The sequence below is a fragment of the Tursiops truncatus genome, chromosome 16 (genome assembly GCF_011762595.2).
Source record: "Tursiops truncatus isolate mTurTru1 chromosome 16, mTurTru1.mat.Y, whole genome shotgun sequence".
NCBI classification, from domain to species: domain Eukaryota; kingdom Metazoa; phylum Chordata; class Mammalia; order Artiodactyla; family Delphinidae; genus Tursiops; species Tursiops truncatus.
In genome coordinates, this window is record NC_047049.1 from 47666594 (window position 1) to 47680282 (window position 13689).

The 13689-nt window shown below is 42.7% G+C and overlaps 1 protein-coding gene across 19 annotated transcripts in view; it reads right to left on the reverse strand.

The window, feature by feature from the left end:
• Window positions 1-13689, reverse strand: part of SHLD2 (shieldin complex subunit 2) — a 108441-nt gene that overhangs the window by 49588 nt on the left and 45164 nt on the right. For 16 of the 19 annotated variants that reach the window (XR_012326544.1, XR_012326543.1, XR_004522620.2 and 13 more), the window contains one exon: window positions 3890-5422. Coding sequence is in view for 16 of the 19 variants with exons in the window: in XM_073793375.1 (XP_073649476.1) it covers window positions 3890-5417 (1528 nt within the window). In the remaining 3 variants the exon portion in view is untranslated. Of the gene's footprint in view, window positions 1-3889; window positions 5423-5791; window positions 6043-13689 lie in introns of all 19 variants that reach the window. The other 3 variants (XM_073793370.1, XM_073793369.1, XM_073793368.1) reach the window with 1 other exon arrangement.

Sequence of the window (13689 nt, forward strand, 5' to 3'; positions counted from 1 at the left end):
GTAAAATAACAAAATTGCTTCTGTATATTCAAACAATATCAATATGGAAGCTCTGCTCCACAGATAGAAGTTTAAAGGTTTTTGTTCACTTAAGGTAAATGGTACAATGTATACTTCTGATAAATTAACAGTGAATAGGGACTTCCCTGGTGGCACAGTGGTTAAGAATCTGCCTGCCGGGCTTCCCTGGTGGCGCAGTGGTTGAGAGTCCACCTGCCGATGCAGGGGACACGGGTTCGTGCCCTGGTCCGGGAACATCCCACATGACGCGGAGCAGCTGGGCCCGTGAGCCATGGCCGCTGAGCCTGCACGTCCGGAGCCTGTGCTCCGCAACGGGAGAGGCCACAACAGTGAGAGACCTGCGTACCGCCAAAAAAAAAAAAAAAAAAAGAATCTGCCTGCCAATGCAGGGGACGCGGGTTCAATCCCTGGGCCGGGAAGATCCCATATACCTCGGAACAACTAAGCCCACATGCCACAACTACTGCGTCTGCACTCTAGAGCCAACAAGCTACAACTACTGAGCCCGCGTGCTGCAACTACTGAAGCCCACGCGCATAGAGCCCATGCTCCGCAACAAGAGAAGCCACTGCAATGAGAAGCCTGCATACTGCAACGGAAAGTAGCCCCCACTCGTCACAACTAGGGAAAGCCCATGCACAGCAACAAAGACCCAGTGCAGCCAGGAAAAAAAAAAGTGACTAATTTAGGGCCAGGAAGCCAAGCAGTGGTTCATTCCAAAGCAGTAGTGCCTAGAAGAGTAAAAAACATTCAGTACGGGCTTCCCTGGTGGCGCAGTGGTTGAGAGTCCGCCTGCCGATGCAGGGGACACGGGTTCGTGCCCCGGTCCGGGAAGATCCCACATGCCGCGGAGTGGCTGGGCCCGTGAGCCATGGCCGCTGAGTCTGCGCGTCCGGAGTCTGTGCTCCGCAACGGGGGAGGCCACAACAGTGAGAGGCCCGCGTACCGCAAAAAAAAAAAAAATAAATATATATATACATATATATATACATATATATATATATATATAAACACATTCAGTATGCATTTACCCCTTCTGCTAATAAGCATAACGTAAGCCATTCTTATTCAGAAATTGTGAACTAGATACTTTTTTTTCCTAAGAAAATAAAGCAAAACAGAACAAACAAAAAAACCTGTTAAAAAAAAAAAGGTGTTCATAGAAATAATCTAAATATTCTATAATAGGAAAATGGTTAAGTAAATTGTGGTAAATCACTTCACAGAATGTTACCTAGTTGTTAACAATTGTATGGACACTAGGAAAAGAGAGAGAGATAGCAGGGTTGAGTCTCCATCTGCTAGGTAAAGGCCTCCTGGGAGGCACACACAGTGACAGTAATGCCTTGGTAAAGTAACCATGGTCCACGGTCTAACCCTCTCTTTATGGTCTGGGGAACCTCATTTTTTTCAGCACTCCAAAAATAGATTTCAGCTCTGCAGCATAAGCTCAGTTAATGAGACAAAAAAACCCAAAACAGAACACAATCTTTTTGTTTAAATATACAACAAGGCATTAATTGCCAAAGAACAACACTTGCAGCCTGTTCTCACCTTGTAGGCAGTTTTACACCTTGGAAGCCAAGTCATACGGAAAGGGCTGCTCAGCAAGCACTGAATCAGAACAGAGCTGAGTTAGATGACCTGAGCTGCCAACGAATAAGGATACCGCCAGTAAGACAAGACTACGCCAAGCTGTTACAATCCCATGTTCATCCCTTCAGTAGGGACTTACACAATCTTACACAAATCTTACACAAATCACAATCTTACACAATCTTACACAAATACCAGCGTATATTAGCTAAGGTTCTCACTCCCCCAGCAAACCATCTGGTAGGAATTACCAGTGATTGATTGCCTTGATTTTTCTTTATAAGCTTCTAAGGCTGACCGACACCTCTTCTCTATCACATTTTCTTTAGATGTACTATTAAGCTCAATCAACTTCATCCTGGTCTGGGATTCATGCTATTTTTTTAAATAAATTTATTTATTTATTCACTTATTTTTGGCTGCGTTGGGTCGTCATTGCTGCCCGCGGGCGTTTCTCTAGTTTTGACAAGTGGGGGCTACTCTTCGTTGCAGTGTGCGGGCTTCTCACAGCAGTGGCTTCTCTTTGTTGCGGAGCAGGGGCCCTAGGCACGCGGGCTTGAGCAGTTGTGGCACACAGGCTTAGTTGCTCTGCAGCATGTGGGATCTTCCCGGACCAGGGCTCGAACCCGTGTCCCCTGCATTGGCGGGCAGATTCTCAACCACTGCACGCCACCAGGGAAGTCCTGGGATTCATTCTTTTTTTTTTTTTAATTAAGATTGGGAAGTCCACTTATTTATTTATTTATTTATATTTATTTACTTTTGGCTGTGTTGGGTCTTCGTTGCCGCGTGTGGGCTTTCTCTAGTTGCGGCGAGCGGGTACTACTCTTCGCTGCGGTACGTGGGCTTCTCATTGCAGTGGCTTCTCTTGTTGTGGAGCAGGGTCTCTAGGCATGCAGGCTTCAGTAGTTGTGGCACGCGTGCTCAGTAGTGTGGCTCACAGGCTCTAGAGCACAGGCTCAGTAGTTGTGGTGCAAGGGCTTAGTTGCTCCACGGCATGTGGAATCCTCCCAGACCAGGGCTCGAACCCGCGTCCCCTGCATTGGCAGGCAGATTCTTAACCACTGCACCACCAGGGAAGTCCTGGGATTCATTCTTAAAATGACTGGTATCTCTGCCCTAATACACTGGTGTGTTTATCTTTAAATCAATAAAGGACATGTAACAAAATGTTAAGATTTCTTTTTTCACGTGAAAAAGCAGGATACAAACTGTTTTTCATGATTACAATTGTATATTAAGAGTAGGGATTCTGGAGTCTGGGTGAAACCCTGCTTTGCCACCTCCTAGCTGGGTGACAGTGGGCAAGTTACTTCACTTCCCGGGGTCCCAATTTCCTCCAGCTGAAAAATGAGGATGATAATCAGTGCTCTCCTCATAGAGTTGAAAGACAGGTAAAGTTTGAAACAGGGACTGACACTAAGTAAGTTCCCAATAAATATCAGCTATTACCCATGTATGCAGACACAGATTGAGAAGTACGGGGAAGATAAGAGGAAGGTTAACACTCCAAAACTCCACTGGCGGTTATACGAGGTTGGTATAATACCAGGAGTTTCTCTTTTCCATATTTCCAAATGTGATTAATAGCGACCCTTGAATAACGTGGGGTTAACGCATCGATAACTTTACAGTCAGCCCTCCATATCCCTTGTTCCTCCACATCCACGGATTCAACCAACCACAAACAGTGGAGTACTGTAGTGTTTACAATTGAAAAGTATGCACATATAAGCGGACCCATGCAGTTCAAACCCATGTTGTTCAAGGCCTTACAGTAATTTAAATAATTTTAAAATGCAATAGAAATTCTATGTTCCCTCAATAAGAATGTAGTGTGCACAGCTTTATTAGGGATTAAGTGGTAGATATATTGTCCTTTTATCATAAGATGGTTAATACACCTAAGGAAAAGGGTAAAAAAAAAAGATATAAATAAAACTATAAAAGACAAAGAAAGAGTCTGATGATACACGACATGAATGCTAGCACAGTGAATGAAAGGAGGAGCAAGCAGAGAAGGCTTCTTAAGGAGAAGATGAGTGGGAAGGAGGGACAGAACTAAGAAGGACAGACAAACGCTCAGAAATGGCAATGCACAGGACCCTGGGAAGGGGTGAAGAGACCAACGCGGATGCCATAAGGAACTCGATCATTGCTGGAACCCTGAGAGGCAAAGGGTAAAGGGAGAATCCTCAAAGGCTTAAAGTGGGAGGGGGAAAAAGCCCACAGCTTTGTAAAATAAACTCCCACTATACCATGAGGACCTTACCCGTGAGTAAAATTATATCTCCAAGAAACACTGTAAGTGCCCAAAACGCTGCAGTCCTCCACAGAAAAACCTTCTTCTTAATTTCTGATTGGTCAATTACCACAATTGTTGCTAAAGGCACTTTAGAGCCAGAATTTGGTCCAGATTTTATGTTTATTTCTTTCACGTGACACGGAGATAACACCATGACTAAACAATTATACTTCTGACTTTCAGAATCACAGTTTTTTATTAACGATGTTTTTTTAATGCCCTTAAATCCAGACACATTCCTCTGGTGCACTGTTACAGTATGATCTCTCTGATTAGAAATCAACTTGCTTTTCTTAGCGACGTGGGGGACTTCAGATAGAGCTTGAGGATGGCCTGATTTATCTTCAGAGGTCCGACTTCTTTCAACAGAACTTTTGTGGAAGGTATTTAACTGGGAACACAGTATTCCTGAGCTACATGACTCAATGCGTATCTCATTTGGCGTCAATTTATCATCAAAACGGAAAAGTTCTTGAGATCCTATATTTTCTTCAAGACCTTTATCGGTGTTCAAGAGAATGTGGCTATTTTTTGTTTCAGGACTAAAAAGTTCAAGGGAACAGGCTTGGTTCTGTCCACCTTCATATCCTTCTGTAGAATCATCATTGGGCTGAATCAAATTATCTTCAGTGATTCTTATTTCCCCATGACTTGCCTCTGGTTCAATCTCCATTTTAATGGTTCCTTTATTTATAGAATTCTGCCCTTTACACTTCCTTTGAGCTAAAAAAGCAACCTGGCTGGAGGTCATTACACTGAGAAATTCAGTATCAGTGGATATTTTAAGGCCTGAGACCTTCCTAACTGTTCCTTCAGGCCTTGGTTTGTCTACTGTGCTAGAGGAAAATAATTCCCGACACTGGTTTTGTATTTCATGATGCTCTGTTGGTGCACAGTTTGTTTCCATAGCTCCTGGCCCCGTATTAGTCTGTTCGGCACCACAGATCACATCCAATATAGCTGCACACTTATGATCTAACTGAAAGGAATCTTTTGGAACATTCTGACCATGTATATTTGATTGATCTTTAGGCTGTTCAACTGTGATTTTCTTATGTTCACTGAAAAGCTTTTGATACTTTTCTTCTTCAGTTAAATGTTGAAATCCGGCCTTAAATCCACATATTTGATCACTGGAGTTGGTTCTATCACTCAACCCCAAGGGGTGACTCTTCTGGGATTTTATAGTTTGTGTTTCAGAAATGCAATGTGTGAAGTCATCTTTCACGTGAACAGATCTGTTCACAGAGTTTGCTGGAAAATGACCACGAGGAAGATCTGGAGGGTCCAGAGGTTCCAGGGCCTGATAATCCTCAAGACTTTTGTGCCTGCATTTTTCATCCTTCAGATGTAAGGAATGGTGATTGTACAAAAGCTGAATTTCTTTCCAGGGGTCCGCAGTGGACACTAAAGAAGTTGGTTCCTGTGATACTGTCATTTCCAGTGGGCTGATTGGAGCACCCCAAAAAATGTGGACTTGAGATCCTCCACTCATGGTTTCTGAAAAAATAAAAAATCTAAAATAAGCCTTTGTCATTAAATTTTTATAAGTTGATATTAACTTATATCCCCAAAGCAAATATAATATAAACTATGAATCAAAAACATAATTAATAGGTGATTTACATTGTTACTCCATTTAATTATAAAAGTAAGAAATATATAAGAAATCGTAAGGAGAAACCAAAGCATCCACAAAAATCGCTCACATAAAGACTCTCTTTAAGGAAAATAAAGCTCAGTATACTAACATCAAACGAGTAAATCCTTAGCATGGTCACTTTTTTGTGTTGAAAAACTTGCACCATTTAAACAATAACTTAGTAAAGAAGGCGGGAAACAGCATTTGTTTAACTGCACTATAGTCACCTTTAAATCTCCTGTTTCCTTTACTCCATTGATTATGTAAGTTTAGGGCCTCCTTCCTTCAACTGTGAACTCAGTTCCCAAGATTAGGGACTTCCCTGGTGGTCCAGTGGGTAAGACTCCATGGTCCCAATGCAGGGGGCCCGGGTTTGATCCCTGGCCCGGGAACCAGACTCCACACGCATGCCGCAACTGAGTCTGCATGCCGCAATAAAGGATCCCGCGTGCCAAAACGAAGATCCCGAGTGCTGCAGCTAAGACATCCCCACAGCCAAAATGAATAAATAAATATTAAAAAAAAAAAAGTAAACACACACACACACACACACACACACACACACACACACACACACACACGTTTCAATTCCCAAGATCAAAACAGAAGGCTTGAACCAGAGAGAAAATAAAAAACCAAGGCTCTGGGGCTTCCCTGGTGGCGCAGTGGTTGAGAGTCTGCCTGCCGATGCAGGGGACACGGGTTTGTGCCCCAGTCCGGGAAGATCCCACATGCCGCAGAGCGGCTGGGCCCGTGAGCCATGGCCGCTGAGCCTGCGCGTCCGGAGCACAACGGGAGAGGCCAAAACAGAGAGAGGCCCGCGTACCGCAAAAAAAACCCCAACAAACCAAGGCTCTTTTCAAGATGTCCAAGTGACTGTATTATCTATCTTTAATCTGTTAGCATAATCAATAGTTGCTTCTGTATTTTTAATCTTCTCTAAAATACACCAGATTAAGAAAAGTCACTTTGTAATACACAGATTAAAAAACTCATTATAATTTAAACAGTTTTTCATTAACTGTGGCACTTGATATAAGTAAACCTAAGTAAGCATCATATTTAGTGAGATAGAAATAAAGAAACATACCAATATTTACTTGATAATAACTGACTTTCAAAAAGTTTGTGGGTTTTTTTGTTTGTTTGTTTTTTTGGCCGCGCTGCGTGGCTTGCGGGATCTTAGTTCCCCAACCAGGGATCCAACCATGACCTTGGCAGTGAAAGTGCAGTGTCCTAACCAGTGGACCGCCAGGGAAATCCCCAAAGAGTATTTATTAAATAGATCTATTCCTAGAGTTTGCTGATAAATTTTTTATAGTGCTACAGGGACAAAAAGACAGATTAAGTCCCTGGCCTAAGAGAACTGTCAGCCTGGTTTTAAAAAAACAAAAAGGAGAGAAAAGTAGTGAATGTAAACTCATAGTTTAAAAATAATGTAATAAATACTATAAGCTGTAAATAGGAAACAGTAGTCTCCTGGGGAGCAATGCTCCTATGGAAGGTAAGCACTATGGCTATAAGCATCTAAACAAAAGAACGAGCAGCTGTAAAAGGCAGAGTTATGAAAGACCATGGTATGTTTGAGGACTTTTGATGAGAGTACAGGGTCCTTTGTAAAAAGGTAAGAAAGTTTCAAATCATGAAAAGTCCATTTGGAAGTATGGGAAGTATGGCAGTATATAGGAAACAACAGCTATTATCCCCAATCACTCTTATCATTCCTTGAAGATTTGTTCATGGTCATCTCTTCCAAATCTAATAACCTATCCAATTATAATTCTTGTGATTTCGGTATCAATGTGGGTGTTCCTTCCAATAACCTGGCCTCTTGGTTCCTTGCCCTCTTCTCCTCCACTTATTTTATTCTCCACCCTACCTCAGTTATCCATTCTCATAATCATATAACTACCATTATCAATAACTACATACTTTTCCTTAATTTCAATTTAAGCTTTCAACTCTACTTTCTCCTATCTTCAACTTACCCCCTCTAAATGCACAACTCCAACAGTTCTTTGACCACAAGGGATCTACGTTGAACACAATGATCATACTTCATTTTTACAGCCTCATTCTTCACTTCCCTCCTTAACCAGCTTAGATTCCATGGTCCCTTATTATAATCGTTCCCTATCATACTTCTCTAATTCTGCTGCTCTCATCTCCAAGGTATTGGCCAGCTAAACTCGAACCCTAGTTCCACCTACTCTACACCTGTAACCAATGAAAACTAGTCATTCGTTAGTTCATTACCACTAACCTCAAGGTAGTACCCAGCAATCTTATCTTTTCCTGTCCATTCGTTCTCCAAGATAACTCTTTTATACCTTTTTACTCTTTAAATCCCCAGCATCTCCTCCCCTACCTTCAAGTGCAGCTGGTGATCATTTACAACTTGTCAACAACATATTTACCCACTTCTATCATACCCACATACTTTGCCCAACTTCCTATTACTACAGACGAACTAACTGTTCGTGCTACTATGCAAAGCCATCTCTTCCTCACTTAGACATTAGATCTTATACCCTCTTTCCTAATCAGGTTTCAACAAGTCTCCCCTTTTCTCCTAAATCTTGATTTTTCTCTCTTTACTGGAGCATCTCCATCAACAAACAAACATGCTGTGATTGCTCCTCAAGGTGTTACTCCTCAGCTCCTCCACCCCACTTATTGCACCACTTTTCCGCTCTCCTCTACAGCAAAATTCCTTGAAAGAACTTTCAGGGCTTCCCTGGTGGTGCAGTGGTTGGGAGTCCGCCTGCCGATGCAGGGGACGCGGGTTCGTGCCCCGGTCTGGCCAGATCCCACATGCCGTGCAGCGGCGGGGCCCGTGAGCCATGGCCGGGGAGCCTGCGCGTCCGGAGCCTGTGCTCCGCAACGGGAGAGGCCACGGCGGTGAGAGGCCCGCGTACCGAAAAAAAAAAAAAAAAAAAAAAAGAAAGAAAGAACTGTCAATATTCCCTCTGCTCCCATTCTCTCTTAAACCCATTCCAGTCAAGCATTGGTCCAAACCACTCCACTGAAACGGCATATTTCAAGGTTCCCAATAACCTCCACCTTAGCATCAGTCAACTCCCCATTTTCAACTTACTCGGACTGTCAGCAGGATTTGACACCACTGATCACCGCTTTCTTCTTTCTATCTGACTTTAGGGATACCACATCCTCTTGATTCTCATCCCACCTCACAATACCCCCCAGTCGCTCCTTCTCAGTCTCCTTTGCTAGCTCCTCCTCATCTCCTCAACTTCTTACTCAATGGCCGAGTACTTGGCTCTCTCTCTGCACTCACCCCCTAGGTGATTTTCTTTCAGTCTCAGGATCTAAATACCTTCTAATGATTACCAGATGTATATCCCCATCACTAATGACTAATGACAACCAGATGTATATCTGATGTAATGACCGCCAGATGTATATCTCCATTACTAATGACTAATGACTACCAGATGTATATCTCCATCACTGGTGACTAATGACCACCAGATGTATATCTGATGGCATGATTAATGACCACCAGATGTATATCTGATGGCATGACTAATGACCACCAGATGTATATCTCCATTACTAATGACTAATGACCACCAGATGTATATCTCCACAACTAATGACTAATGACTAACAGAGGGGGCAGGGGTTCGATCCCTGGTCAGGGAACTAGATTCCACATGCCTCAACTAAGAGTTCACATGCCACAGCTAAAGATCCCACATGCTGCAACTAAGAGTTTGCATGCCGCAACTAAAGATCCTGCATGCCACAACTAAGAGGTCACATGCCGCAACTAAAGACCCCACATGCCACAACTGAAAGATCCCACGTGCTGCAACTAGGATGCAGTGCAGCCAAATAAATATTTTTTTTAAATCCTAGAAAGAAAAACATTGGGAAGCAAGATTAAGGATGATTTTTTTTAAGATTTCTATATTTTAAAAGTTTTATTGTGAAGAATAATGAATGTCTATTATTTTTATAATAATCAGATTTTTTTTGTTTGGTAATTCAGGCTTTTCTTTCATAATCTTCAAACTGGATATGGTGTTCCAATAGACATACAACAATGGACCTAAATCTAACATTGGAGAAAAAGAGCTGAGAACAATGATGTCAGCTGTTAACTTATTAGCAGCTAAAACAAAGATATACCGCTATTTTCAAACAGTTTATAATAGTGAATTATTACTAAGGAAACAAAATTATAGTAAGTTTAGGTGTCAAGTCTTGACCCATAACAAAACAAAGAGGGCTAAGTATCATAAGTACTATAACTACATATCCCACCCCCATCTAATCCTCATAGAAAGAATAATCTGCATAAAGAATAATTGGAACATTAGATCTAATTGACAGTTTACTATCTATATATCATTATTAAATTGGCCACTAGGGGGCCCCAAATAGCACAGCAAAAATGTTCAAGTTCAAAAGTTACATCAAAACCAAATGGAAGATCTAGGGGAAGATGGCGGAAGAGTAAGACGCGGAGATCACCTTCCTCCCCTTCTGGTACATCAGAAATACATCTACACGTGGAACAACTCCTACAGAACACCTACTGAACGCTGGCAGAAGACCTCAGACCTCCCAAAAGGCAAGAAACTCCCCACGTACCTGGGTTGGGCAAAAGAAAAAAGAATAAACAGAGACAAAAGAATAGGAACGAGACCTGCACCAGTGGGAGGGAGCCGTGAAGGAGGAAAGGTTTCCACACACCAAAAGCCCCTTCGCGGGCGGAGACAGCGGGTAGCAAAAGGGGGAAGCTTTGGAGCTGTGGAGGAGAGCACAGCCACAGGGGTGCGGAGGGCAAAGCAGAGAGATTCCTGCACAGAGGATCGGTGCCGACCGGCACTCACCAGCCCGAGAGGCTTCTCTGCTCACCCACCGGAGCGGGCGGGGCTGGGAGCTGAGGCTCGGGCTTCGGTCAGAACGCAGGGAGAGGACTGGCGGCGTGAACACAGCCTGAAGGGGTTACTGCACCATGGCTAGCCGGGAGGGAGTCTGGGAAAAAGTCTGGAGCTGCTGAAGAGTCAAGATACTTTTTCTTCCCTCTTTGTTTCCTGGTGCGCGAGGGGAGGGGATTAAGAGCGTTGCTTAAAGGAGCTCCAGAGACGGGCGCGAGCCGCGGCTAACAGCATGGACCCCAGAGACGGGCATGAGACGCTAAGGCTGCTGCTGCCGCCACCCAGAAGCCTGTGTGCCAGCACAGCTCACTAACCACACCTCCTTTCCGGGAAGCCTGTGCAGCCCGCCACTGCCACGGTCCCGTGATCCAGGGACAACTTCCCCGGGAGAGCACACAGCGCGCCTCAGGCTGCTGCAACGTCACGACGGCTTCTGCCGCCTTAGGCTCGCCCTGCACTCCGTACCCTTCCCTTTCCCAGGCCTGAGTGAGCCGGAGCCCCCGAATCAGCGGCTCCTTTAACCCCGTCCTGTCTGAGCGAAGAACAGACGCCCTCCGGCGACCTATACGCAGGGGCGGGGCCCAATCCAAAGCTGAACCCCGGGAGCTGTGCGAACAAAGAAGAGAAAGGGAAATCTCTCCCAGCAGCCTCAGGAGCAGCGGATTAAATCTCCACAATCAACTTCATGTACCCTGCATCTGTGGAATACCTGAATAGACAACGAATCATCCCAAATTGAGGAGGTGGACTTTAAGAGCAAGATTTATTATTTTCTCCCCTTTTCCTCTTTTTGTGAGTGTGTATGTGTATGCTTCTGTGTGAGATTTTGTCTGTATAGCCTTGCTTTCACCATTTGTCCTAGGGTTCTATCCATCCGTATTTTTACTTTAAAAAAATTTTTTTTCTTAATTTTTTTTTATTTAAATAACTTTATTTTACCTTACTTTATTTTATTTTATTTTATCCTCTTTCTTTCTTCCTTTCTTTCTTTCTACTTTTTCTCCCTTTTATTCTGAGCCGTGTGGATGAAAGGCTCTTAGTGCTGCAGCCAGGAGTCAGTGCTGTGCTTCTGAGGTGGGAAAGCCAACTTCAGGACACTGGTCCACAAGTGACCTCCCAGCTCCACTTAATATTAAACAGTGAATATCTCCCAGAGATCTCCATCTCAACACCAACACACAGCTTCACTCAACGACCAGCAAGGTACAGTGCTGGACACCCTATGTCAAACAACTAGCAAGACAGGAACAAAACCCCACCCATTAGCAGAGAGGCTGCCTAAAATCATAATAAGTCCACAGACACACCAAAACACACCACCAGACATGGACATGCCCACCAGAAAGACAAGATCCAGCCTCATCCATCAGAACAGAGGCACTAGTCCCCTCCACCAGGAAGCCTAAACAACCCACTGAACCAACTTTAGCCACTGGGTACAGACACCAAAAACAACGGGAACTACGAACCTGCAGCCTGCAAAAACGAGATCCCAAACACAGTAAGATAAGCAAAATGAAAAGACAGAAAAACACACAGCAGAGGAACAAGCGAGATAAAAACCCACCAGACCTAACAAATGAAGAGAAAATAGGCAGTCTACCTGAAAAAGAATTCAGAATAATGATAGTAAAGATGATCCAAAATCTTGGAAATAGAATAGACAAAATGCAAGAAACATTTAACAAGGACCTAGAAGAACTAAAGCGGAAACAAGCAACAATGAACAACACAATAAATGAAATTAAAAATACTCTAGAAGGGATCAATAGCAGAATAACTGACGCAGAAGAACGGATAAGTGACCTGGAAGATAAAATAGTGGAAATAACTACTGCAGAGCAGAATAAAGAAAAAAGAATGAAAAGAACTGAGGACAGTCTCAGAGACCTCTGGGACAACATTAAACACACCAACATTTGAAATATAAGGGTTCCAGAAGAAGAAGAGAAAAAGAAAGGGACTGAGAAAATATTTGAAGACATTATAGTTGAAAACTTCCCTAATATGGGAAAGGAAATAGTTAATCAAGTCCAGGAAGCACAGAGAGTCCCATACAGGATAAATCCAAGGAGAAAAACGCCAAGACCCATATTAATCAAACTATCAAAAATTAAATACAAAGAAAACATATTAAAAGCAGCAAGGAAAAATAACACACAAGGGAATCCCCATCAGGTTAACAGCTGATCTTTCAGCAGAAACTCTGCAAGCCAGAAGGGAGTGGCAGGACATATTGAAAGTGATAAAGGAGAAAAACCTACAACCAAGATTACTCTACCCAGCAAATATCTCATTCAGATTTGATGGAGAAATTAAAACCTTTACAGACAAGCAAAAGCTGAGAGAGTTCAGCACCACCAAACCAGCTTTACAACAAATGCTAAAGGATCTTCTCCTAGGCAAGAAACACAAGAGAAGAAGAAGACCTACAATAACAAACCGAAAACAATTAAGAAAATGGGAATAGGAACATACATATCGATAATTACCCTAAATGTAAATGGATTAAATGCTCCCACCAAAAGACACAGACTGGATGAATGGATACAAAAACAAGACCCTTATATATGCTGTCTACAAGAGACCCACTTCAGACCTAGAGACACATACAGACTGAAAGTAAGGGGATGGAAAAAGATATTCCATGCAAATGGAAACCAAAAGAAAGCTGGAGTAGCAATTCTCATATCAGACAAAATAGACTTTAAAATAAAGACTATTACAAGAGACAAAGAAGGACACTACATAATGATCAAGGGATTGATCCAAGAAGAAGATATAACAATTATAAATATTTATGCACCCAACGTAGGAGCACCTCAATACATAAGGCAAATACTAACAGCCATAAAAGGCAAAATCGACAGTAACACATTCATACTAGGGGACTTAACACCCCACTTTCACCCATGGACAGATCATCCAAAATGAAAATAAATAAGGAAACACAAGCTTTAAATGATACATTAAACAAGATGGCCTTAATTGATATTTATAGGACATTCCATCCAAAAACAACAGAATACACATTTTTCTCAAGTGCTCATGGAACATTCTCCAGGATAGATCATATCTTGGGTCACAAGTCAAGCCTTGGTAAATCTAAGAAAATTGAAATTGTTTCAAGTATCTTTTCCGACAACAACGCTATGAGACTAGATATCAATTACAGGAAAAGATCTGTAAAAAATACAAACACATGGAGGCTAAAC